Here is a 21,680-nt window from a genome sequence, read left to right on the forward strand (position 1 = left end):
AGATATGGGTGGTATTCACCACTCATTTAATTAATTGATCCACGTCATTAAATATATTTTTAATTATTTTTATTTATTTAGTTTTTCTCTTTCTTTCTTCATTCTTTCCTTTTTTTTCTTCTTTCTCCTCATCCTCACCACACTTGTAGCAACCACCACCGCTGCCACCGCCACCACGACCTCCACCACCTCCTTAAATCAACCCAACTGAAAAATCCCATCTTTATCAAAGATTTTCTTTTATTAATCATATTTCCACATTAATTAATTCCTAATCAATTATTAAAATTCCTAAATCACATTTTTTCCAACATTAACTCCCACCCACCAACCTTTCTTCTTCAACCCTCCCCCTCCGGCCACACACCGATCCATTTGAATTCCGTTTGAAAATATTTCTTCATTGTTTTTAAACAATGAAGAAAATTACCCAACCGAGCTCCATTTGAAGAAGTAGATTTCGTGCAATTTTCGGGCATAAATAAGTAAGAGTGAATGTCAATCAACACTAACTGGATATAGACAAGGTTTCTTCCTATTTCTTGTGATAGGTATATATTGAAATATCAACATTTACATTTATTTACTACATTTATACAATTGCTTTAGTCGGAGAAAGCAGAGAAAGTACTGTGTGATCTCACTCTTACAACGATATTATGATTTCGATTCGGGTGGAATTATGCTAGGTGGACCGACATTCAATATTTCAACTTGAAATTCCGAGGCATCAAATTATGGGTTCTCTAAGATAAAATTAGATAGACAAATTGGGCATAAATAAATTAAACCGTAAACTAAATTACACCATAAATCTAATCAACGAACGAAGAAAGAAGAGGGATGGAGCGAAGAAAGAAGACGGGGATGGGGTGAAGAACTTGGATGGGTTGGAATTTGTGGGTGAGGAAGAAGGGTATAGAATTTGTGATGAAGGAATGTGGTGCTGAGTGAGGTTTGAATGACAAGGATAAGGAGATTTTTCAGTTGGGTTGATTTGTCGAACAAGATGTTTTTCGGTGAAATTCTGGGAAAGGTATGGTAGTGGTGGTGGAGGATAAGAAAGAGAAAGAAGAAGAAAGAGAAAAAGAATAAAAAAAGGAAAAATAAAATATTAAAAAAGTATAATTAAATATAATAAATTGTCATCCAATTAGAAGAGGACATATGTAGGAATCATTTTTAGTGTTTTTTTCCTCATTCCACGCGCTTTTGAGAAAGTCATCACACTTTTTTATATGTCACCCGCTAAGGGGGGTTATTTAATTAACTTGAAAGTTGTTAAAGGGGTAAATAAATACAACTTAAGTTTAGTTGCTAATCTGAAAAGTTTTAAACGCCAAAAATGTCAAATGACGTCTTTTCTCTTATCCACATTATGAAAAGTAGTAAAAATATAAATACTTGTCTTCTTCTCTTTCTTCCTGCTTCTCTTCTTCTTGTTTCAATAAAATCATAAGCGCACAATTAAAATTGAAAAAGAATGAGAAGGAATTGAAGACCTATTATTTTATTTGTGACTGAATTGAATGGATAATGCTGTACTGACTACTCAGTTTATGTTGTATTTTCCTAGTAATTTGGATTGATAGTTTTTTTTTTTTATAAAAAAGTACCATTATTAAATTTTGTTGAGCTTGAAAAACTTGTTGAAGAAGACGAAGCATTTCTATTAATTTTTGTAAGTTTGAGTTGAATAAAACTATTGAAAATTATTGGGATTGATATAAGAAGGTTGGAAATCACAAATTACTGCAAACTATTGACAAAAGTGTTTTTCATATTTGATTAACCAAACACAAACCATTATTCTCCAAAAGTATCTTTGGCAAAAACACTTCCGATAAAAATAACACTTTTAAGTTTGGCCAAACAGGCTAATACACTTTCCTTTTAACACGCACCTGACCCAGCCCTAACGCAGTTAGTGATAAACAAGTCCGTTTCCATCTTTTGTAATCCCAAAATCCATAGAGGTCGAGAAATAACTACCAAATTAGCAATCATTAGTTTCTCAGGCAGAGAGGATACATTAACACATGAAACAGAAGTGCTGTTCCATATTCTTTTGACAAACAGAGGTAACTGTGATCTGCAGATCAATGCAAAAATCTAAACATTATCTATAACACGGGATTTTGGCTATACTATGACTAGGAATTAGTTTCATTTCATCATTCTAAAACTAAAAACGATTTACCCTTTAAACTGCTAGTACCCATTCCAATGGACACTGTCTGCATCACCGAGCAATCCTCTCTTCTCTAGCCTCGAGGGCATCCACCTCTTCATTTGACAGGATATCGACAATTGGCTCATATACATCCCAGTCCCTCCTTTTTCTGAACATTTGAAATGAATGAATTTCAAACCTGACGTGCTGATGAGGTACAATTGAATTGAAATACATATAAAAAATCCTCGGATTGATTTCCTTTTCGCTTTCATTTTTTATTGAGTGGAAGAATGCTAAGAAAAAGGAAGGGCGGTACCGGACGACACTTGATCTAATGCCAAATAGCTTCACCAGGTCCAATGCAGGCAATCCTGTTTTACTGTCAAAAAGATAAATTATGAGGTAAGAGATGTACTGAGGATAACGTAAGGGCAGGTTGGCAATTTGATTAACCAAAGATTAACATAATCAGCAGAGATCAATGACACTAACTTGGCTGAGAGATGTTCCGTTCCTCTGCGTCCTTTCTTAATTGCCCTGCTTTCTTTCGCGGATGCAACACTTTGAATTGCAATCTGAAAAGTTAAACGCCAAAAATAGTCAAATGAGCTTGAAGTGGCTGGCTTTCAACTATGAGCACATACACATAGTTGAAAGCCAGGTAGACAAATTAGGAGCCTGTTTGGATGGGCTTAAAAAAAGCAACTTATAAGCTGCTTTAGATAAGCTAAGCCAAAAGGGCCCAATTATTTTTTTGGGCTTATTTTAAGCACAAAATGGCTTATAAGCTGGCCAGCCAAACACTCAAAAAAGTTGAAAACTAAGCTGTTTTCAGCACCTTATAAGCCAATCCAAACGGGCTCTAGGTCATATACGCCAATCGAAGAATGATAAATCCTTACCTCATAAAGTTGTTCACGAATTGATATGGCAATTGCAGGCTACAAAGAAAAGAGTCAACTATCAATAAAGAAAGCATTGCCAGTTATTCAAATAAAGAGTATACTGAAAATGACAGTCTCACATAGCTCAACAGATTGTTTAGGATGTGAGTGAAAATTTGGGTTCTAAAGAAAATAACTACCAGTGATTTGTTTCTAGAAGTAAAAACTGATAAAGTAACACAAAACTAAAATTTAGTGCTTTCCAAGAAGCAACAAGTACAGGAAAAAGCGTCTCTTGATGGGAAGAAGTTGGGAAAATATCTCATTTAAATACCGAGTTAAGTAAGCATCAGACACTAGCCATCTATTTTCATTGTTCAAATCTTTGACAACATTAAAAAACCCATCGTTCAACTCTTTGACAACACGGAAAAAACAAAAACTCTGCCATCCCTCTCTATGGTTAACCAAATAATGAAAGTTTCTTAAGGGAACAGGAGCAGGCTACTACGAGATAAAAGGTCTACTTTCTAATGAGATTCGATACGGAATAGCAGCGAATCAGATGCTCAAAAGCGGAAAATCGAATGCACAAAAAGAACAAAACAGAGTCTTATATGTCCAGGAGTTTACTAATACATGAACATAGATATAAATCTTTTAACACACAAATACAAAGGCCTACAATATCTAGAGGTTTTACCATCCCTACTGAATGATTACCCTTTAAGAAGAAATTACCATTTCAAATTACAGCCCAATATCTCTCTACTTTAATTGTAATAAATGCGGTTTCTTGTATCTGTTTGTTCGTCCAATTCCAATTATAGGGTGATTTGAACTTGAACCCTGACAAAATGTCAAAAGTAAGCAAGTTGAGGCAAATCGCTCAACCTCGGCTAATCACAGTTGTGTCAAAATAAGCAATCTTTTCTTAAGACCAGTACAACAAAAAGAGACTGTAAAAGAGAGGATGAAATATAGCAATTACAAGACAAGAACGTTGTACAAACAAAACAATAGTAATTGTTTCCTATGTGGAACACGATCTCTAGACTACTCTTTTGAGCAAAGCCCAATATGTTGTCCATATTTTTAGGTTAAAGACCCTTTTTTTTCTACATTATTCATTACCTTCCAATATTTTTTGGTAAGGTAAGATTTGATTGAGAAAAGGTACCAGGTACCAAGATGGTACACATGACAAAACAAACGGCATCTACCACCAACATGTCAAGCGACATATCTCCTATCTCTTCTAAGAATTCCATGTATTGCTCCATATTTTCCTTAATACTCCTTGTACACCAAAAACACAAACTTAAAAGACGTCGATTCTTAATCCTCGATATGTGCTGTTTTTTCCCTTCAAAGCATACCCTATTGCTTTCCAGCCATATTGTCCATAAATGATAAAGCTCAAAGAGGGATTGTTCCCCAAACGTATTGTTTACTATTTGCCATTTTTTGTTAGGGAAAAGGGTCAAATCATCCTCCAAGTATGGTTTATAGATTAAATTTTCCCTCCATTAGAGTTTCAAATTTGCCCCTTCCGTTAACATACTAGTTAAAATTGCCCTTATTATGGATGGAAGTATGACTAGGACTCCTTATCAGTCCACATAGGCGTCATGTGTGTATATAAATTTGTTTTTTCCTTTAAATCTTAGTGTAAATACCATATCAATTAAATTTTTTCATGTATTTTCTTTTTTTTATTAAAAAAATACAATACCTAATCTTCTTCTCCATCAAACTACCACTTCCCCTTCTTCTTCTCCGCTACTTTCATCGCCGTCCACCGCCGCCGATTAATTTACTAAAACAAAAACCATTACTTTCCAACTTTTTAACCCAAACCCATTACTTCTCCATCTCTATCTCTCTTCCAACCAACTTCATTTTTTTCACTCTCAAATCAATTCCAAGAATATTGAAAATACAAAAGTTAACCCGCTATTGATTATTGAAAATCCATTGAAACGGTTGATGGTGGAATGCAAAAAAAACAAATTTTGAAGGGGAAATGACAGTAGCAATTGATCAAGGGCCAAAGCTTGATTGATAAATTTGATTTTACCCAAACCTTTTACCTCTTCAGATTTTGGAGAAGTAATGGGTTTGGGTAAAAAGGTTGGAAAGTAATGGGTTATTTTTAGTAAATTAATCGGCGCCAATGGACAACGGTAGAGGGCCGTGGACGGTGATGACAGTAGCGGAGAAGAAGAAGGGGAAGTGGTGGTTTGATGGAGAAGAAGATTAGATATTGTATTCTTTTTTATAAAAAAATAAAATACATGACAAAATTTAATTGGTATGGTTTTTACACTAAGATTTAGTGAAAAAATAAATTTATTTACACACATGGTGCCTATGTGGACTGATAAGGAGTCCTAGTCATACTTCCATCCATAATAAGGGCAATTTTAACAAGTATGTTAACGGGAGGGGCAAATTTGACCCCTAACTCTAACGGAGGGCAAATTCCATCTATAAACCATACTTGGAGGGTAAATTTGACCCTTTTCCCCTTTTTTATGTTGCCATGTCTTCCATAAGCTCTTAACACTGGGAGGCATTTCTCACTTGACACCAAACAAGTCTAAAATAGTTCCCAACACTGTCTTGCTATCTTGCTGTGAATGAGTAGATGCCTGACTATCTCTGAATCTTTTCACACCTTCCAATATTCTACTTAATTATTGCAGAAAATCTATCTTTGTTAGCCTCGCTTCTTGTTTGTGACGACAACGAGAGGGAAGAACAATTGATACTTTATTAGATTTCCAGCAAACATAACTGTTTTCTTCTCTAAAACCAAGTAACCAAAATCCATATTCTCATAACTCTGTCAATGGTCTAAGAAAGTTGAAATTATTTGATAATTTTTGTCAAATAAATCCAGCATTGAAGAAAACTAGGTCAATTTCTTGATTAAGGAACTGTGCATTTTGCTAAAATTTCCCTCATGACTCAAGAATGAGACCTAGTGGCATTTTAATTTTATGATTCCCCTTCACCAATCCTCCCCCATTTACAAATTACGGAAAGAACCTCCTAATTGTAACAGAATAGTAGGGAGTTTAGTTTTATCTGCACAAGTTGCAAATATTGAACCCAAAATATTCATTATCGCATCAGAGATGAGGAAGTACCACCGAATTTGACAGTCTAATCTATAGGGCACAGGGTTAATTTTTTGGTGACACAAAGAAGTGTAGAAAGGCACCCCCTTAAGCTTCATCAACCCCATCACATAAAACTATATCTTAAGATGATGACCATCAAATTACAGGAATATGCAATGAAAAGGGGAATTTTATGGGATGGAAACAGAAAACCAATTTTTATTCTCAACCAACAGTAAAGAAATAAATAGATCTTACTCCAACTTCTGGATCTTCAATTCCCATATCCTTACAAAATGTCCTTGCAAATTCTTCAGGATCACTCTCAAAGTTGTTCAAGTCCTGAAATTATTTTTTATTGTCTTTGTATTAGCAACAAATGAGGCAGAATAGTTGTAAAAATCAGAATATATCATGAATGGGACATCCAACTTTTTAGTTAAACCTACCCAGAAAAAATGGTCCTTGATAACTGTGTGATTTACTCGGAGATCAAGCTGGATAAACCCGGAAAAGAAAGGGAAATAGATAAATACAAGTACCTAATTCTAATGATGAACTACAGAAGTAGTGACCACCAAAGTCAGTAAGATATGTCTCTTGCATCGTAATTTTTTTTTGGGGGTGAATAATCTTTCAACATAGTGTTATAAATATCAACCAAAACAACTGCGCCAAACCTTGATAGGAACAACTCTCTCGCCAGTGTGCATATCTTGTCCTTCGTAAGACCGAAATTCTGTCAATTGCGACTACAAAATTGGAAGTAGAGACGCCAATAAGAAACTAGTTGCAGGAAATAACAGGAAAAAAAAAAAAAGGATGTATCCTAAGCAATCATTTCGCAACAGAGGTCCACAGACATTAGAGCAATAACCAGTTTCTATCTAGAAAATACATAGAGTTGAACATTAGTAAAATAAGAAATTGAAAGATTTTGTTGAAATTGTTTGTTTGGAAATTTCCCAAAAAGCTAATCCTAAGTTCTTCTCTCCATCGGAACAATAGGGCCGCTATGGAACAGCAGACATAAAGGGATTTTGTTTTATCAGTAAACAAGAAACAACCAGAATTAGAAATTTATAGCCAAAGGATTTAACGGAAAATGTTGTCAAATAATATTTATCAGCCAAAGGACCTACATGCTATGCCACAGGTGAGTTTAGACAAAAGCTTCTACATCGATGGAAGAATAACTATCGACATTTCTCCAAATTATACTGTCCTGTAATATTCTAAAGACTAATGTTTACATCTTATAAACAATCTTTTGGGCCTTTAATACAGAAGTCAGTTGTCAGTTACTCAACCAATTAGCTATGCAGTTTTCATCCACATTAGCTCACATGCCTTGGCAAAGACGAGCATTACATGGGCAGTACATAATGTCTTTTACCAAATTTCATTTCAACAGCATTCATCACTAAAACATGATATCATAATAATTAATGATTTAGGGTGTGTTCGGTATGGAGGAAAATGTTTTCCTGGAAAATGTGTTCTTGGAAAATAAGTGAATTTTTACTTATTTTCTCATGTTCGGTTGGGTAGTGGAAAATAAGTGAATTTCTTACTTATTTTCTCATGTTGGTAGAAAACATTTTTCGGAAAATCTCACCCATGCCCCACCAACCCCACCACCCCATACCACACCAACCCCCTCACCCACCCCACCCCACCCCACCACCCACTACCAACTACCCAACCTCCACCACCCACCCCACCCAACCCCCAACCAAATCCCACCCCCCACCTAATCCTGCAACACACTTCATCTTCACCCACCCCAACACCACACCACCACCCACCCCTCCCAAATTTTCTACTTCATTTTATTTTACTTTTATTAAAAAAAAATAAGAATTTTTTTCTTATCCACCCCACAACTACAACCCACCCTCACCACCACCCCCACACTAAATATAACCACGCAAACTTTCCGTTTTTATAAATTTTTTATAAAGGTAAAATTAAATATGAAGTAGAAAATTCGGGAGGGGGTATGGCGTGCGGGTTGGGGGTAGTGGTGGTGGGGTGGGGAGTGGTGGATGGGGGAGGTGCGTGGGGTTATGGGAGTTGTTGGGGTTTGGTGGTTGGGGGTTGAGTTGGGGGTGTAAGTGGTTGGGGCTTCAATCGTGGACTTGTTTTCCCCAATTTGATTAGGGAAGTCATTTTCCCATTTTTAAGGAACTAGTTTTCCTAAAGAAAATGTTTTCCAAAAATTTTGACCAAACGAACATGAGAAAGTTGGAAAATGTTTTCCTTCACACCGAACACACCCTTAGTGTTTTTTTAATAGTTCTCAAATTAATCACAATTGTACCATCTGACAATGATCAGCAAAACATAAATCAAGTAATGCTGGCAAAGCGAAGAATGGCCTGCATTAAAATGCTTCAAGGATTAAAACTTGTAAAGTTTCTTTCAGTGTTGTCAAACATGCCCTAAAGCGAATTCAAAACATTTTCCGGAAAATGTTTTCTTTTCATCATTAAGGCTTTAAGACATACTTTTCCTTGCAAATGAGCCTTCTTGAAAAGATGACACTCAAATTAATCTTTATTGTAACATTTTTATAGTTTTTTTGTCCATATATTTGTTATTCATGCTTATTATTATTTGTCTTGGATTAATATATATATATATTTGTAGTTTTGCAATTGCTTTTTTCATTAAAGCGAAGTTGATTTTGCTTTGCATTAAAATGCTTAGAGCTTTTTGCGCTTTTCGCTTTTGATAAAGTTTCTTTCCAAAAACACTAAACAAACCAAAGAGAAACAGGACAAAAGCTAACATTCTCTCACAAAGTGCTTTGACACAGTTTGTCCAATCTTAGAACAAACAAACCAAACCCCCTTCCCAAACCAAATATTTACACAAAAGAAGGCCAATATGACATCTAGAGGATTCTACACTATCTTTTCATTTATTTTCTTTTCTTGTCCCAACAGTTATGGCAATTTCAATCCGCCTTTTTACCAAAAATGCTTGGCCTGTTGTGAAGCAGGATTTGATAAGCTCTCAATCACTTTCATCAATTTTGTTTAGGATTAAGCCAATACCATTGATCCATCTAAAATTATCAGCCTGTCCCAGACACGCATGCATCATGATCTCAATATCTGGAGATATTCCCGATTCTCTTTTAAATCAAAGCAAGCTAGCTTCTCCTAAAGCAACTCCCAAATGTCTCAAAAGGAGGAATAAAATGTCCTGCCTCTAAAAGGAAAAACAAAGAATTAAAAAATAAATGTTTCATCCGTATGACTCTGAAGTAACACAAATGTCTCACTATTATGGAGGAGTAGTTTGACTTTCTCCATGCTTTTATGCTCCCTGAACTTGCAGGCATGTGGTCAATTAACAAATCGCACCAGTTTGACAACCAATGATAAATCTGTATATGCTGGTTCCCAGGAGAATGATATCGACTTCCCGGAAACGTAACATGTTAACCCTCACGGAAGTCATCACTAAAAGTCAGTTTCCTTTCATGTCTAGCAATAAAGGCAGTAGGTCAATTTCACAACTTTCAAGGTTCAAGATGCAATGTATACACTGAAATGGACTTAGATTTAGTTAAGGATGCCAGGTATGCAAGATCATCTTTTTTTTTTTTTTTTTTTTTAATGACACTGGTATCGAGGCCAGTTTGCGCACACCTCGACTATTCCATCGGTACCTGCTACCCCACCCCAACACAGGTACCAGGTACTCTGCCACCAAAGCTTAGGCAAATAGGAAGAATCACCTCCAGTTTTTTCAATGCGAGAGAATCTCTTTGGAAGGTGATGACGTTGTTTGGACTAGAAATTCCTTGTCAATACAGAAGATTGTCCAAATTTGGGCACGTAGGGACAGGAGAGAAAATTTTGAGTTCAGCATGTATAAATAAAATTCTAAGACAAAAAGAAAAGCATTCCAGAACAGACATTATCAGTGATCTCAAATAAAGTCAAAATATCGGGCCACGGAACTTTTAATAAGGCTGGTTGATTTGAACCGGCGAGGAGAAAAGTATCCCCCCCCCCCCAAAAAAAAAAAAACCCAAAAAAAAAAAAAAAAAAAAAAAAAAAATCAATCAATTGCAAATTATCCGATTAAGCAGGAAAAACTATGATGAAATTGTGCATGCATGGTCTGATTAAGACTTCTTATAAATTACTTGAATGGATTGAGCAATCTGAGTGATAAAAGCAGGAGGAAGTTTCAAATCCTTCACAGTTCTCTTCGCAAACACCACCACCTCTGAGTCGGGATCTGTAATTAAGAAGTTCAAAGAGGGACAACAGCTCAGTTCAAGATGCATTAAGTAAACTCCAATTTTTCCCTCTTTAAAAGTGATCAGCAGAACCATTCGCCAAATAGACAGTATATATGGCTTTGTATATGAACATGGGAAAAGGCATAGTACAAACACTATCAAAACTCAGAGTTCGCAGAGGTTTCAAGCAATCTTTTGCCAGAACATAAGCTTTATAATTACTCTCTGCTTTTCAAGAGAGCACTCAGCAAAGCTATATTGAAGGGATCAGGCGTCCTACTACGACGACTATATCCAATCCTGATCACACCATCGAATCCCTTATAAAGGACCTTAGTGTGCCAATTTTTCCTTTAAAGTCTTCGGAGCACTATAAAGTCACCTGGAAATAGTTCGGTAGTGTCTAAAATAGAAAAGCTATGCACCGAAATTCTGTTGTTTGCCTGCTATTTTCAAGATATTGCCTTCCATAAGAACTTATCTTTAGTAGCTTAGACGTACATTCAATGTTGTAGCGCCTCCCAGATACAAAACCAAATATAAATTTCGCTAGTTTTGTATCCCTTACCTTGCCTGGAACTAATTAATGATTCTTGATCATTGTAATGAGTAACTATAATTTTCTTTTTGACGGTAAAGGTTAGCTGTGGTAGCATTCAGCATTTAGAATAAAAGATTTGAACTTTTATTGGCAGCCAATACTAATTAAAAGCATCAAATATGGGTGCAAGAAAACAGTTATCTACTAACTAGGGTCCAACGCAAAAGCATGAAATTGTTTGCATATTGCTGTACCATCGTTTCTATGGAGGTTAAAACCAAGCAAAATAAGAAAATAAAATCTTACCATTTGGGTTCCAACTAAAAGCATCCCTAAATCTTTGACCATCAATTTCGATGTCCAGACGGATAGGAACAAGATTCTCAGATGTTGGACTGTAATATGCATATATTTTTGGTTAAACATTAGGAACAAATCATTTCTTATACCATCACATATTTGTATAAAAATGAAAGAAAGAGAAAGATGAACAAGGCTGTTACATCTTGAACTTCACCGGGTTCTTCAGTGAGCCCCATGCCGAATGTGGTTTCATCAATGCTTCTTTTTATCTGAAAACAAAAACAATCTATCTGGCTAAAATGTTCTTCCACACACCAATTGCAATATAACTACCGTAGGTAGACACAGCTTTATGTGTGTTTTGAAAAATAAACCGACTGGGCGTTTGGACATAAGGTCTACCTACACTCTACCCTCCCCAAATCCCACTTGTGCGGATTACACTGGGTAGTATGTTGCTGCGTTTGGACATAACAAGAAGTGAAATTTGAAGGGAAAAAAAGTAGTAACCGGAAAAAAGTTGAAAAAATGGTATTTGGAAATTGGAGTTGTGTTTGGACATGAATATAACTTGGAAAAATGTTGAATTTTTGTGATAATTCTGTGTCCAAACATGATTACAGAAAAGAATTCCGGTAGAAGTATAAATTATCCATGGCCAAACGGGCGCTTATATATGTAATTGCAACATGGACATTGAGGATTGATATAGCCGACTCCAACTTGCTTAGGATTGAGCCTTATTTGTTATTGTTTAGCAAATGGGAATGCAACTTGTTAAGATCACAATGAGCAATTAAGAAGAGTAAAGGCTTTTTTTTTTTTTTTTTTACCATATTTATGCAGGGACAGCAAACACGAAAAGTTGTCACCTAATTCACAGTTGCTATTTTGCCACTATACTAATATTTAGGGCTTCTTTTTTTAACTGAGTATAAAAATCTGGATATAGAAGGTTACCTGCAAGTCGATGTCGCGAGAAGGAAATAGCCGAGGGCGTTGCCGGATAAAAGAAAGATCAGGTTTGGCTAGTAAGGAATTTGGCTTTTCCGTTTGAAAAAAAGGGTAATTTCACAAATATACAATTTGCTTGCTCGCTTGCAAAAAAAATAGATCAAAACTTATAAGCTTTGGCCCAAAAACACTTATACACATCTCATGATTATTTTAGTTATATTATTACCCTAATTAATATGTAGCGTCATTATTTTTAAAAAATTAGTATAAATTACAATACCCCAATACGTGGATTATTGTAGTCAAACATTTACACATTACTATTATTATATATATTTTACTATTATATATAAGAGGGAATGTAGGACTTTTGTAGTCCTCACAATAATTTCCCAAATTTTTAAAAACTTTTTCATTAATTACTTTTATGTTCTAATTTTATTTATTTAAGTCAATTTTTTTATTTTTTGTTTTTAACTCCGCTAAAGCACTTTTCAAAAGCCTACATCGCGCTAAAATTTCGCACTTTTGTAGTCTCCTTACAATAATTTTCAAATTTTTTTAAAATTTTTTAATTAATTATTTTCCCAAAACAAATCTTATTTATTTACGTCAATTTTTTGTTTTTGTTTTTAAATCATACTTTTCAAAAGCTATCGAACCTCCTACCTCATTTTTCACGTTCTTTGATTTTACGATTGGTGCTCGATAGGTAGAGCTCAATTAATCCATGATAATTCGCACCGCATCGCGGATTGTTATCCGCGCTTCCCCTCCAAAGATTTTTTTCCATATCCATGTTTGAACCCTAATGTTTGAATTAAGAGTCATTAGCTTTACGTTATTTATCGCACAAGTTAAATTATGTATTTGTCTTAAAAGTTCATTAACTATGTATAGATTATTTATTTAGAATTAAATAACTTAAAATTAGGATACATAAGTTATAAATAATTCGGTTCCAAATTTGATTTTAAATTAAATAATTTCATCAAAATGGAAGTTAAAATATTAAAGAGTGGAATGAAAATTTTCTTTATATAACTACCTACTTGTGGGATATAACTGATCGGGTATATGGTTGTTGTTGTTGTTATCCCCCACCGTACTAACACAAATTATATTTCTTTAGTTAAAATATCCGTTTATATTCCCGGCTTAACACCCCTCACATAACTAGTATATATATATAAGAGCAAATGTGAGGACTTTTGTAGTCCTCACAATAATTTCTCAATTTTTTAAAAACTTTTTAATTAATTACTTTTATGTCCTAATCTTATTTATTTAAGTCAATTTTTTTGTTTTTTGTTTTTAAAGTCTACTTTTCAAAAAGTTTATCGAACCGGGAACTTTTGTAGTCCTCACAATAATTTTCAAATTTTTTTAAAAACTTTTTAATTAATTACTTTTAGGTCCTAATCTTATTTATTTAAGTCAATTTTTTTTTGTTTTTGTTTTAAAGTCTACTTTTCAAAAGCTATCGAACCTCCTACCTCATTTTTCACGTTCTTTGATTTTCTGATTGGTGCTCGATATCCGCATTTGAGCCCAATTAATCCAGATAATTCGCACTGCATCGCGCCTATTCGGAGGGAGCGCTTCCTCCAAAGATTTTTTTCCATATCCATGTTCGAAACTCCTAATCACGATTAAGAGATATCTACCTATTTCTTGAATACAAGTTAAATTATGTATTTGTCTTAAAAGTTCATTAACTATGTATAGATTATTTATTTAGAACTAAATAACTTGGAATAAAAATTAGGATACATAAGTTATAATGTTAAATTACGGTTCCGAATTTGATTTGAATTAAATAATTTCATCAAAATGGAAGTTAAAATATTAAAGGAGTGAATGAAAATTTTGCTTTATATAACTACCCACTTGTGGGGACTTTAGATAGGTATATGGTGGTGGTTATTGTTGTTGTACACTTGTACTAACACAAATTATATTTCTTTAGTTAAAATATCTACTTTTATATCTTGAGTTTGGGCCCGGGCTTAGCACGGGCCTCACATAACTAGTTTATAAATAATGACAAAGATAAAAAGTGTATTTTAATTTTCTTTAGATATGGATTTACCCTTTTGATAAAAAGACATAAATCTTTACATTTTTCAAATAGTACTTTGTTTTGAATATAGATCTAGGCATTACATAAAGGAAATAGTGCGATAGAAAATTTAATAATTAAATATACATCTCACTTTTTTATATTTTTTATAAAAAACTTTGTTAAATGCAACAACAAAAAACTTTGAAAGAATAATGAGCCAAAATAATCGTTGTTGTCAAAAGTGATTTTCTTGAAAAATAGGAAGAAAAAAAAACACTTTTCAAATAAGTTGATTTTAAAAGCTTGCCCAAACAAGATTTAAACGTTTTTGCAAAAGTTATTGTTCACACCTGAATTTAAAAAACATTTTTTAGAAAGATATATAAAATCACGTTTTTTATCAAGATGGGAACAATAACTTTTGCAGAAAAGCTTAATATGTTATGGGATGTGTAAATGTTTGACTACAATAATATACTTATAGGGGTATTTAGTGTAATTTAGCCTAATGGTTGACTACAGGAAGTGTTGGGTCTTTTGAAAATAAATTTGGTTAAATGGGTTGGATTGCGAATAAATTTGAGTCTTAATTACATGTGAATCAATAAAAATAATGTTATATAATTAATTAAAAAGATTCATATATTCCACATGAGCTTATATTAAAAGGAGGGGCAATTTTAGACTTAAAGTTAATATTATGGGCTTTTAGATCCAAATAGGTGGAAGAAAAGATAATTTTTATCAAATAGGTAGAAAAGGGGTATTTTTAAATCATTTCTAATACGTTAAAAACACTTTTGACCCTATTCCGTTTTAAAAATTATTATAGAACTAGTGTTCAAAAGTATATTTCATTTTCGGGAGCAAGCCTTTAATTTCACAAGTATGTTATTTTTATACAAGTGAAATTTATGTGGAAACAAGTTAAACCTTCACAAACTTTTTTGATTTTAAATAAATCAATTTTTTTCCTAACTCAAATATTGTCTAACATTAAAACAAAAAAAATCGCCATACTTTAAAAAAGAATTGTTTTAAAAAGTTGAAGTAGTTAGTCAAGTTTAAATTTAAAAATAAGTGTTTTTAAGTAGGGGTAGAATTTATTTTTCAAAAGGTAAAAAAGTTAATTTTTAAAACATTATTTTTGAAACATTAACGAAGCATATAATACTATTCTAATAATAACAAAAATAATTTTCAAATTAACTCAAACACAAAATATTATTTACTACTAGATACTTTGAGCACAAATTTAAAAGCTGCCAGACATGTGTATACATCATTTGGGTTTTGGCCAAGGATTTAGGAACTAAGAACTCTATCGTTGGCCCCTTTGAAATGGCAGCAGCTTCGACTTCTCTTTCTCACACTTTCTACACATTTCGTTTCCCTTCTATACACCCAAGAACCTTGATTCAACCCTTTCCTCAATGCACCCATCACGATTTCTCCACCAACAAGAGCACTAAATTTGCTGTATCAAGATGGAATCCAGTAATAACCAACCATAGCAGACGTTCATTGTCCAAAACCTATCTCTCATTTCAAGACTCTGCTCCTGAAGTACTCTCTCTCTCTCTTAATCTTCTAAATTGATGGGTTCTTGTAATTTCATTGTTATATTTGGTTTTGTTGATTACTTGGGTTTCCGTGGAAAGTTCATATTCATATTTTGTTGACTACTTCATATTGAAAACAGCCTCTGCTTGAATGCGAAGGGAAGACTGCGTACAATAATTCTTTAGAGTTGTTAAAAGATTCGGACGCGGATAGCGTTAGTATTGGAAATTATGCACTGCTACCCTTACTTGTAGTCTCAGTGAGAGTCAAGGTCAAGCATAGGAAATTAGCAAGTGTCCTCACTTCGTTTTTGTATGTAGTTGCATTGGCTGAAAACAATTTAAGGATGTGCTTGGTACCAGGGAAAATGAAAACAAGTGGGTTTCTTACTTATTTCCTATTGTTTGGTACGTAAGCAAAAAAAATTTATTCCAAAGGCATTTATATGTAATCTAGCAAAACACTATGGGGGTGGGGAGTGTGGAGTGGGGGTTCAGGGGTGGTGCAGGGTGGGATGGTCAAGGGGTGGGGGTTGGGATGTTGGGTGGGTGGGGAGGAAACAATGAACTTGGAATGTCACTTATGAAACTAGTTTTCCCTAATTTCATTGTGGAGGTCATTATCCTCATTAATAAGGTACCTGTTTTCCTAGAGAAAATGTTTTTTTAAAAAGAAAAAAACTGACTGACCAAGAAATTTTTTTTCCTCCATACCAAACACACCCTAGACTTTTTTGGAAAAAATGCCCATAGTCCCTTCTTAATGTTTTTGATAGTCGAGATTAAGTCATCTTGTATTTCTTATATTGGTGGTTAGTCCTAGAGCCAAGTTATCTGTCTCTGATTCGAAGTCGTTTGTCATTGTTAATTATAAGGTTGGTCTTCTCTGTGTGTGTGCTTGACATGCTGATTTCCTAAGCAGGGTGTAAATAATGTAATATTCCTAACCACATGGCCTAAAAAATGTGCTTAGTTGTGTATAAGTGGAAAATTATAGGAAGGAGGGGGGTTAGGTTGACGGCATTTCTGAGCAAACTACAATTTGTAATGGTTGATTTATCGATATATTGATTTGGGCTTCGATTAAGAAATTGTAGAAGGCTAGTTGTTTATTGAGGATTTGTTGCTTATAGATTTTAATTGTGTTCAATGGTGGGTTATGTTGTTTAAATTTTTCCCATGTTCATATAACCAAGTAAAATACAAAGAACTTGCTGTCACTTTTAAAATATCTGCATAAAAGAATTTCGAAAAAAAAAAAAAAACAAAAAAAATCCACTCTAGCATTAGTTGCCTCATAAGTATGATATGTATTTCTTACTTGCACGAGCTACAGGTTGACATTTAGAGATTCTAAATTGGTTTTTTAGGTATCTTTTAGAAGACATGCATTCAATATAGCTATATTTACATCTATCAATACCAATGTTAGCAATTTCAAAAAAAAAAATAAAAAAAATATAGCTATATTTACATTTGTTGATTGTGTTCTGTTATATGATTGATATCCCCTTACGTTCTTTTATATGGTTGATATCCTCTTAGTTACCTAGAGCCTGTTTGGATTGGCTTATTTTAGATGCTTTTAGGCCAAAATAGCTTTTAAGCACTTTTGTAGTTGGGTAAAAATAAAAAAGTGCTTTTAAAGACTTATTTTTAAGCCAAAATAAAAAAATAAGCCATAAGTTGTAAGCCCATACAAACAGGTACCTAATCTAACTCAATGATTCTCATATTTCGTCATTAAATTATTTCGCTTGTCGTAATATTACTGCAGTGAAACTGATGATGACACAAAATAATTTATTGTAGATGAGTGATGACGAGGATAGCCCCAGTGAGTCGGAAATGTCAAAAGATGAAGCAGATGAGAAATATTCATCTAGTTTGAAGTCCCTCATGCAAGTTTACAAGGAGGCCATCTTAGTTGGAGATGTAAAGCTTGAATCTGAAATTGAGGTGGTCATATCCTCAGTCAAAAAGGAGAGAAATGATTTGGCTCAAAAAGTATCTGCTTTATCAGCAGATATCAATTCTGGAAAGGAAAAATATGTCCGTTTGCAAGCAGATTTTGATAATTATAGGAAAAGATCTGAGAAGGAGAAACTAACAATCAGGACCAATGCTCAAGGGGAAATAATTGAAAGCCTCTTGCCCATGGTTGATAACTTTGAGAGAGCTAAGCGACAGATCAAACTAGAAACTGAGATGGAAAAGAAAATTGATGCAAGTTACCAGGGAATATACAAACAATTCGTGGAGATAATGAGGAGCTTGCGCGTCGCTGCTGTTCCAACTGTTGGCAAGCCATTTGATCCCGCGGTACGAAATTACTGATTTTCTGCTATCCCTTCTTTCCCTCTCTATGAAGTCATTATTTCTCCCCTTTGGTGGGTAAGCAGCCGGTCTCTTTACTTTTGTTGTCATTACATTCTACGGAAGCACAACCAGCAAATGTACGGCTGGGATCCATGTTGTACTCTAGTTTGTCATGGCCAGCACCACATGTCAAATACACTCTCCTATTTTATTTATATGTCCTAAATTTTGGAAACCCATGTCACTTTGGCCAAACTGTGTCACCCTACTGCCGCCTATGAGTGACTACTACCTATATTTCCGCTTTCCGCTGAGGTTCAAAACTCAGTCTTACTAGAATAATTGGTTCCATTCAAAATTTATAAAAGAATATGTTAAAGCATTGAATAAATTATGATTAAGTGGAAAATGGATGTATGATTTATGGCTGCTTTTAGCATTTCACCCTCCTTGAAGTCAAATCGAGAGGCCTTTATAGTGGCTCTTTCTATGTTATTTGTTCTTGTTTAAATCTAATCAACAAACTAGGTTCCAAATTTAGAAGGCAACACTAAGACTTCTTTACCCATTTAAAAGGACACGTTCTACGTTTACTTAAGTAATTTGAACTTGTTAGATACTTTTTCTAATTTTTGTTGTTAAACATGGTTAGTAAGGATTCATATAGCCAACTACAACTTGTCCGGGACTGAGGCGTAGTATTAGTTGTTTGAGACATTGAATTATCTGAATTATAGTTTATAAAGTTTGCCATGTGGTACATAGACCTCCAGATGCCCCAGTCTGTTATGATGATGGGAGAATTTAAAAGAGCACATGGTAAAATCATATGATGAAGTTCAGCTCAAAAATAAAAATTGATGGAAGCAAAGAATCAACATTTACCAAGTAGATGGGATTAAATTGCTTGGGCTTTGCGTTCAAATGTGGTCTCATGATCATTGTTGCAATTACATGATAATTAGTGCGGGAATACCCTTTATTGCTGTTAGGTTTATGACATTTGAATTATAACCAGAAAAATAGGCCTTGTAACGTTGGGAATCAAGACGGGCATATGAAGTTCGAAGGATTTAGAAATACTTTTGATTCATAAAATACTGTTGTTTTTTCTCCTTGTACAAATTGCAAAGCTTTACACTCTAGCATAGCATATGCATTCAAATCTCAAATACACATGGATTATGACAGATGCCAAAAATTATCGTACTTAAATGGTAAGGTAAAAAATAGAGACAACTAATATCTTTATTGACCTGAACGTTTATCAAGTATGAAAGCCTGTACAGTTTTACCTTTCTAGTGTGGAAACAAATAAAAAGTTGTAGAAGTAAAGAGAATTTTTTAGCATAAGACCCGTATCCTTTTAAAGAATATTGTAAGTGTAACGGAAAATCTGAATGTTAACCAGGAAACTTTACAATAGCATTCAACAAACTATTAAATTATGCTTTGAGAAGTAACTGGAGCTAGTGCTATCTAATGACAGCAGCAAAATTTGCTTGTTAGAACTTAGAACTTCTGTACATTACACTAAACTGCTGGTCAAATCAAAAAGACAATTTGTTCTATAATACTCCCTCCGGTCCAAAATAATTGATGTTTTAGCCTCTAAAAGTTGGTCCAAAATAATTGATGTTTTTCACAAAATCAAGAAAATATTTAGTTCTCTTTTCCAAATTTGCCCTTGACAAATTCTCATATCCCCGTAATGATCATGTCAACCTTAAAAAAAAAAAAAAGGAAAATCATATTTAAGGGTATCATGGTCAAAAACCCTCTTAGCTTTTAGGAGTTAGTATGTGCCCAAGCTTAAAACCTCAATTATTTTGGACCGGGGGGAGTATTTGTGAATAAAGTATTTAACTATCCTTTTTCTAGAAGCATTGAAGAGAGGTATGAGCATTTGTGATTTACCATTCTTTCACATCGACCATTCCCGTCTTGCATTTGCTCTTATTTCTTTTTTAGTGTTTGCTAAGCTGGCCTTTTCAAAGTTGAACATGTCTAGGACTTCTCTTTTCATCAAGTTAACTGAAACTGGGAAAATAAAATTGGAAAAAGAAAGAAAAGGGAAAATTGAGAGGGAGGGGAAAATAGAAGAATGAAAACTAATGAGTAATTTTGCTTTAGATTTTGAGTTGAGAACCAACCTTCGTTGAAGTACTCAAGAGGGATCCGAGTTAACTGCAAGCAGTTTTCTACTTTACATATTTGTTTTCTTTCTTTAGTATTTATAAAGAGAAACCTTTCCCTCTGTAATCTGCAAACAGATATGAGTAAGGCGGAGCAGTTGTTTATATTCAGTTAGCAAAGAATCTAATATGTTGCTGTTAGTTTCTAATCGCGGATTTGCATTTTCTGACTTTGGTGCGATCAGAAAATATTTGATGTTGAGCTAATTGAACACTGTTTGACGGCGACAGTAAAAGCAACCTATAGCAATATAATCTGTTGCATCGTCTGGTTTTTTGCAATGAGAAAATATTTGATGACGAGCTACTTGAACACGTCTTGATGGTGACAGTGAAAGCAATGTATAGATATTATGTGTTTAAGTGCAGGTTTGGCTGCAAAAACTATGCATTGTCTTCTGAGAGTAACCTTGACTGTGACAGCTACCTCATGCAATGCTTCCTCTACCTATATCTTTTGACACATACATTGACTTGGGATTGTCTTATTTTATTTTGTTTGGTGGTGGGTGTGACCTTGCTGGTAGTATTCATGTTACATACAGTTTTATCCAATGCATCTCTAACTATTACTAATCTCTGGGCATGGGGTTCTTTTCTTGGTACAGCTACACGAGGCTATTGCTCGTGAGGAATCTCAGGAATTTAGCGACGGAATTGTAATTGAAGAATTTCGGCGTGGGTTTTTACTTGGAGACCGCCTTATAAGGCCAGCAATGGTTAAGGTTTCATCAGGACCTGGTAAAAGGGTTCCCTCTTCAGTTACACAGAAATCCCCAGCAGCAACTGTTGGAGTTGATGAAAGCTAGTTCAATTTCACAGGGATACTTTCAATTCTTTGAAGAGCGAAGATTACTTCGAATCGTATAAATGGATTTGAATTCTTATCAGTCTTGGCAATCCTCGGCGATAGTGTACAATCATTTATGCCTTACTTTTTTTTTTTTTTTTTGCATGATGAGAATTATGGGGAATACTTCCTTTGAATGTTAAGAGATTCAATCCAGTTGTTGAAGGGAAAATATGCTTGTTTTGCTGTTGGTCTAAATGCTTGTGGACTATCTTTTGCATTAGTATGAAAAACCATTTTCCTTAATGTATCATATATTCAGAGATTTTGTGCAAAGATATTGCTGAAATTTTGGTTTGAAGATAAGTAGAGAGGACTCTTAATTACAAAACATAAGGATATTTTTTCTTATTTACAAAATATAACAATTTAATTATAAAATATACCAAATTTGAAAAAAATTAAAAGCCCACCCTTCCCCGTTTTTCCTGTTCTT

General features: G+C 34.2%; 3 protein-coding genes and 1 long non-coding RNA gene across 7 annotated transcripts in view; 1 reads left to right on the forward strand and 3 right to left on the reverse strand.

Annotated features, from left to right (window-relative positions):
- Window positions 1-21,680, reverse strand: part of LOC132034144 (dephospho-CoA kinase) — a 103,155-nt gene that overhangs the window by 62,101 nt on the left and 19,374 nt on the right. The window lies entirely within an intron of this gene.
- LOC132034139 (chromatin structure-remodeling complex protein BSH) lies at window positions 1,978-12,414 on the reverse strand. Of its 4 annotated transcripts, none has more exons than XM_059424401.1 (11): window positions 12,257-12,414; window positions 11,497-11,565; window positions 11,300-11,388; window positions 10,354-10,448; window positions 6,869-6,940; window positions 6,638-6,685; window positions 6,447-6,530; window positions 3,079-3,117; window positions 2,669-2,751; window positions 2,493-2,555; window positions 1,978-2,342 (listed from the first exon to the last, which is right to left on the reverse strand). In XM_059424401.1, the coding sequence occupies exons 2-11, from the start codon at window positions 11,547-11,549 to the stop codon at window positions 2,243-2,245; spliced, it is 726 nt and encodes a 241-aa protein (XP_059280384.1). In that variant the 5' UTR covers window positions 11,550-11,565; window positions 12,257-12,414; the 3' UTR covers window positions 1,978-2,242. The 4 variants fall into 4 exon arrangements, with proteins under 4 accessions (XP_059280384.1, XP_059280385.1, XP_059280386.1 ...); XM_059424402.1 differs by having other exon boundaries at window positions 11,497-11,582; window positions 12,257-12,402; XM_059424403.1 differs by lacking the exon at window positions 12,257-12,414 and adding an exon at window positions 12,130-12,196.
- On the reverse strand, window positions 3,367-6,440 carry LOC132034140 (uncharacterized). Its single transcript, XR_009408957.1, has 2 exons — window positions 4,847-6,440; window positions 3,367-4,816 (listed from the first exon to the last, which is right to left on the reverse strand). It is a non-coding gene; the product is annotated as an uncharacterized LOC132034140 (long non-coding RNA).
- LOC132034141 (uncharacterized) lies at window positions 15,609-21,490 on the forward strand. The gene is made up of 3 exons (XM_059424406.1): window positions 15,609-15,884; window positions 17,693-18,202; window positions 21,003-21,490. The coding sequence occupies exons 1-3, from the start codon at window positions 15,660-15,662 to the stop codon at window positions 21,201-21,203; spliced, it is 936 nt and encodes a 311-aa protein (XP_059280389.1). The 5' UTR covers window positions 15,609-15,659; the 3' UTR covers window positions 21,204-21,490.

This window comes from Lycium ferocissimum, chromosome 10, assembly GCF_029784015.1.
Source record: "Lycium ferocissimum isolate CSIRO_LF1 chromosome 10, AGI_CSIRO_Lferr_CH_V1, whole genome shotgun sequence".
In the NCBI taxonomy this organism is placed as follows: domain Eukaryota; kingdom Viridiplantae; phylum Streptophyta; class Magnoliopsida; order Solanales; family Solanaceae; genus Lycium; species Lycium ferocissimum.

Excerpts from the sequence above, each read along its gene's own strand:
- LOC132034139 (XM_059424401.1), bottom strand. The coding sequence starts at position 11,549 with ATGAAACCACATTCGGCATGGGGCTCACTGAAGAACCCGGTGAAGTTC. Across the intron at positions 11,389-11,496 it reads AACCCGGTGAAGTTCAAGAT|TCCAACATCTGAGAATCTTG; the intron begins GTAACAGCCTTG and ends TGCATATTACAG. Across the intron at positions 2,556-2,668 it reads ACGGAACATCTCTCAGCCAA|TAAAACAGGATTGCCTGCAT; the intron begins GTTAGTGTCATT and ends TCTTTTTGACAG.
- LOC132034141 (XM_059424406.1), top strand. The coding sequence starts at position 15,660 with ATGGCAGCAGCTTCGACTTCTCTTTCTCACACTTTCTACACATTTCGT. Across the intron at positions 15,885-17,692 it reads TTCAAGACTCTGCTCCTGAA|ATGAGTGATGACGAGGATAG; the intron begins GTACTCTCTCTC and ends AATTTATTGTAG. Across the intron at positions 18,203-21,002 it reads GCAAGCCATTTGATCCCGCG|CTACACGAGGCTATTGCTCG; the intron begins GTACGAAATTAC and ends TTCTTGGTACAG.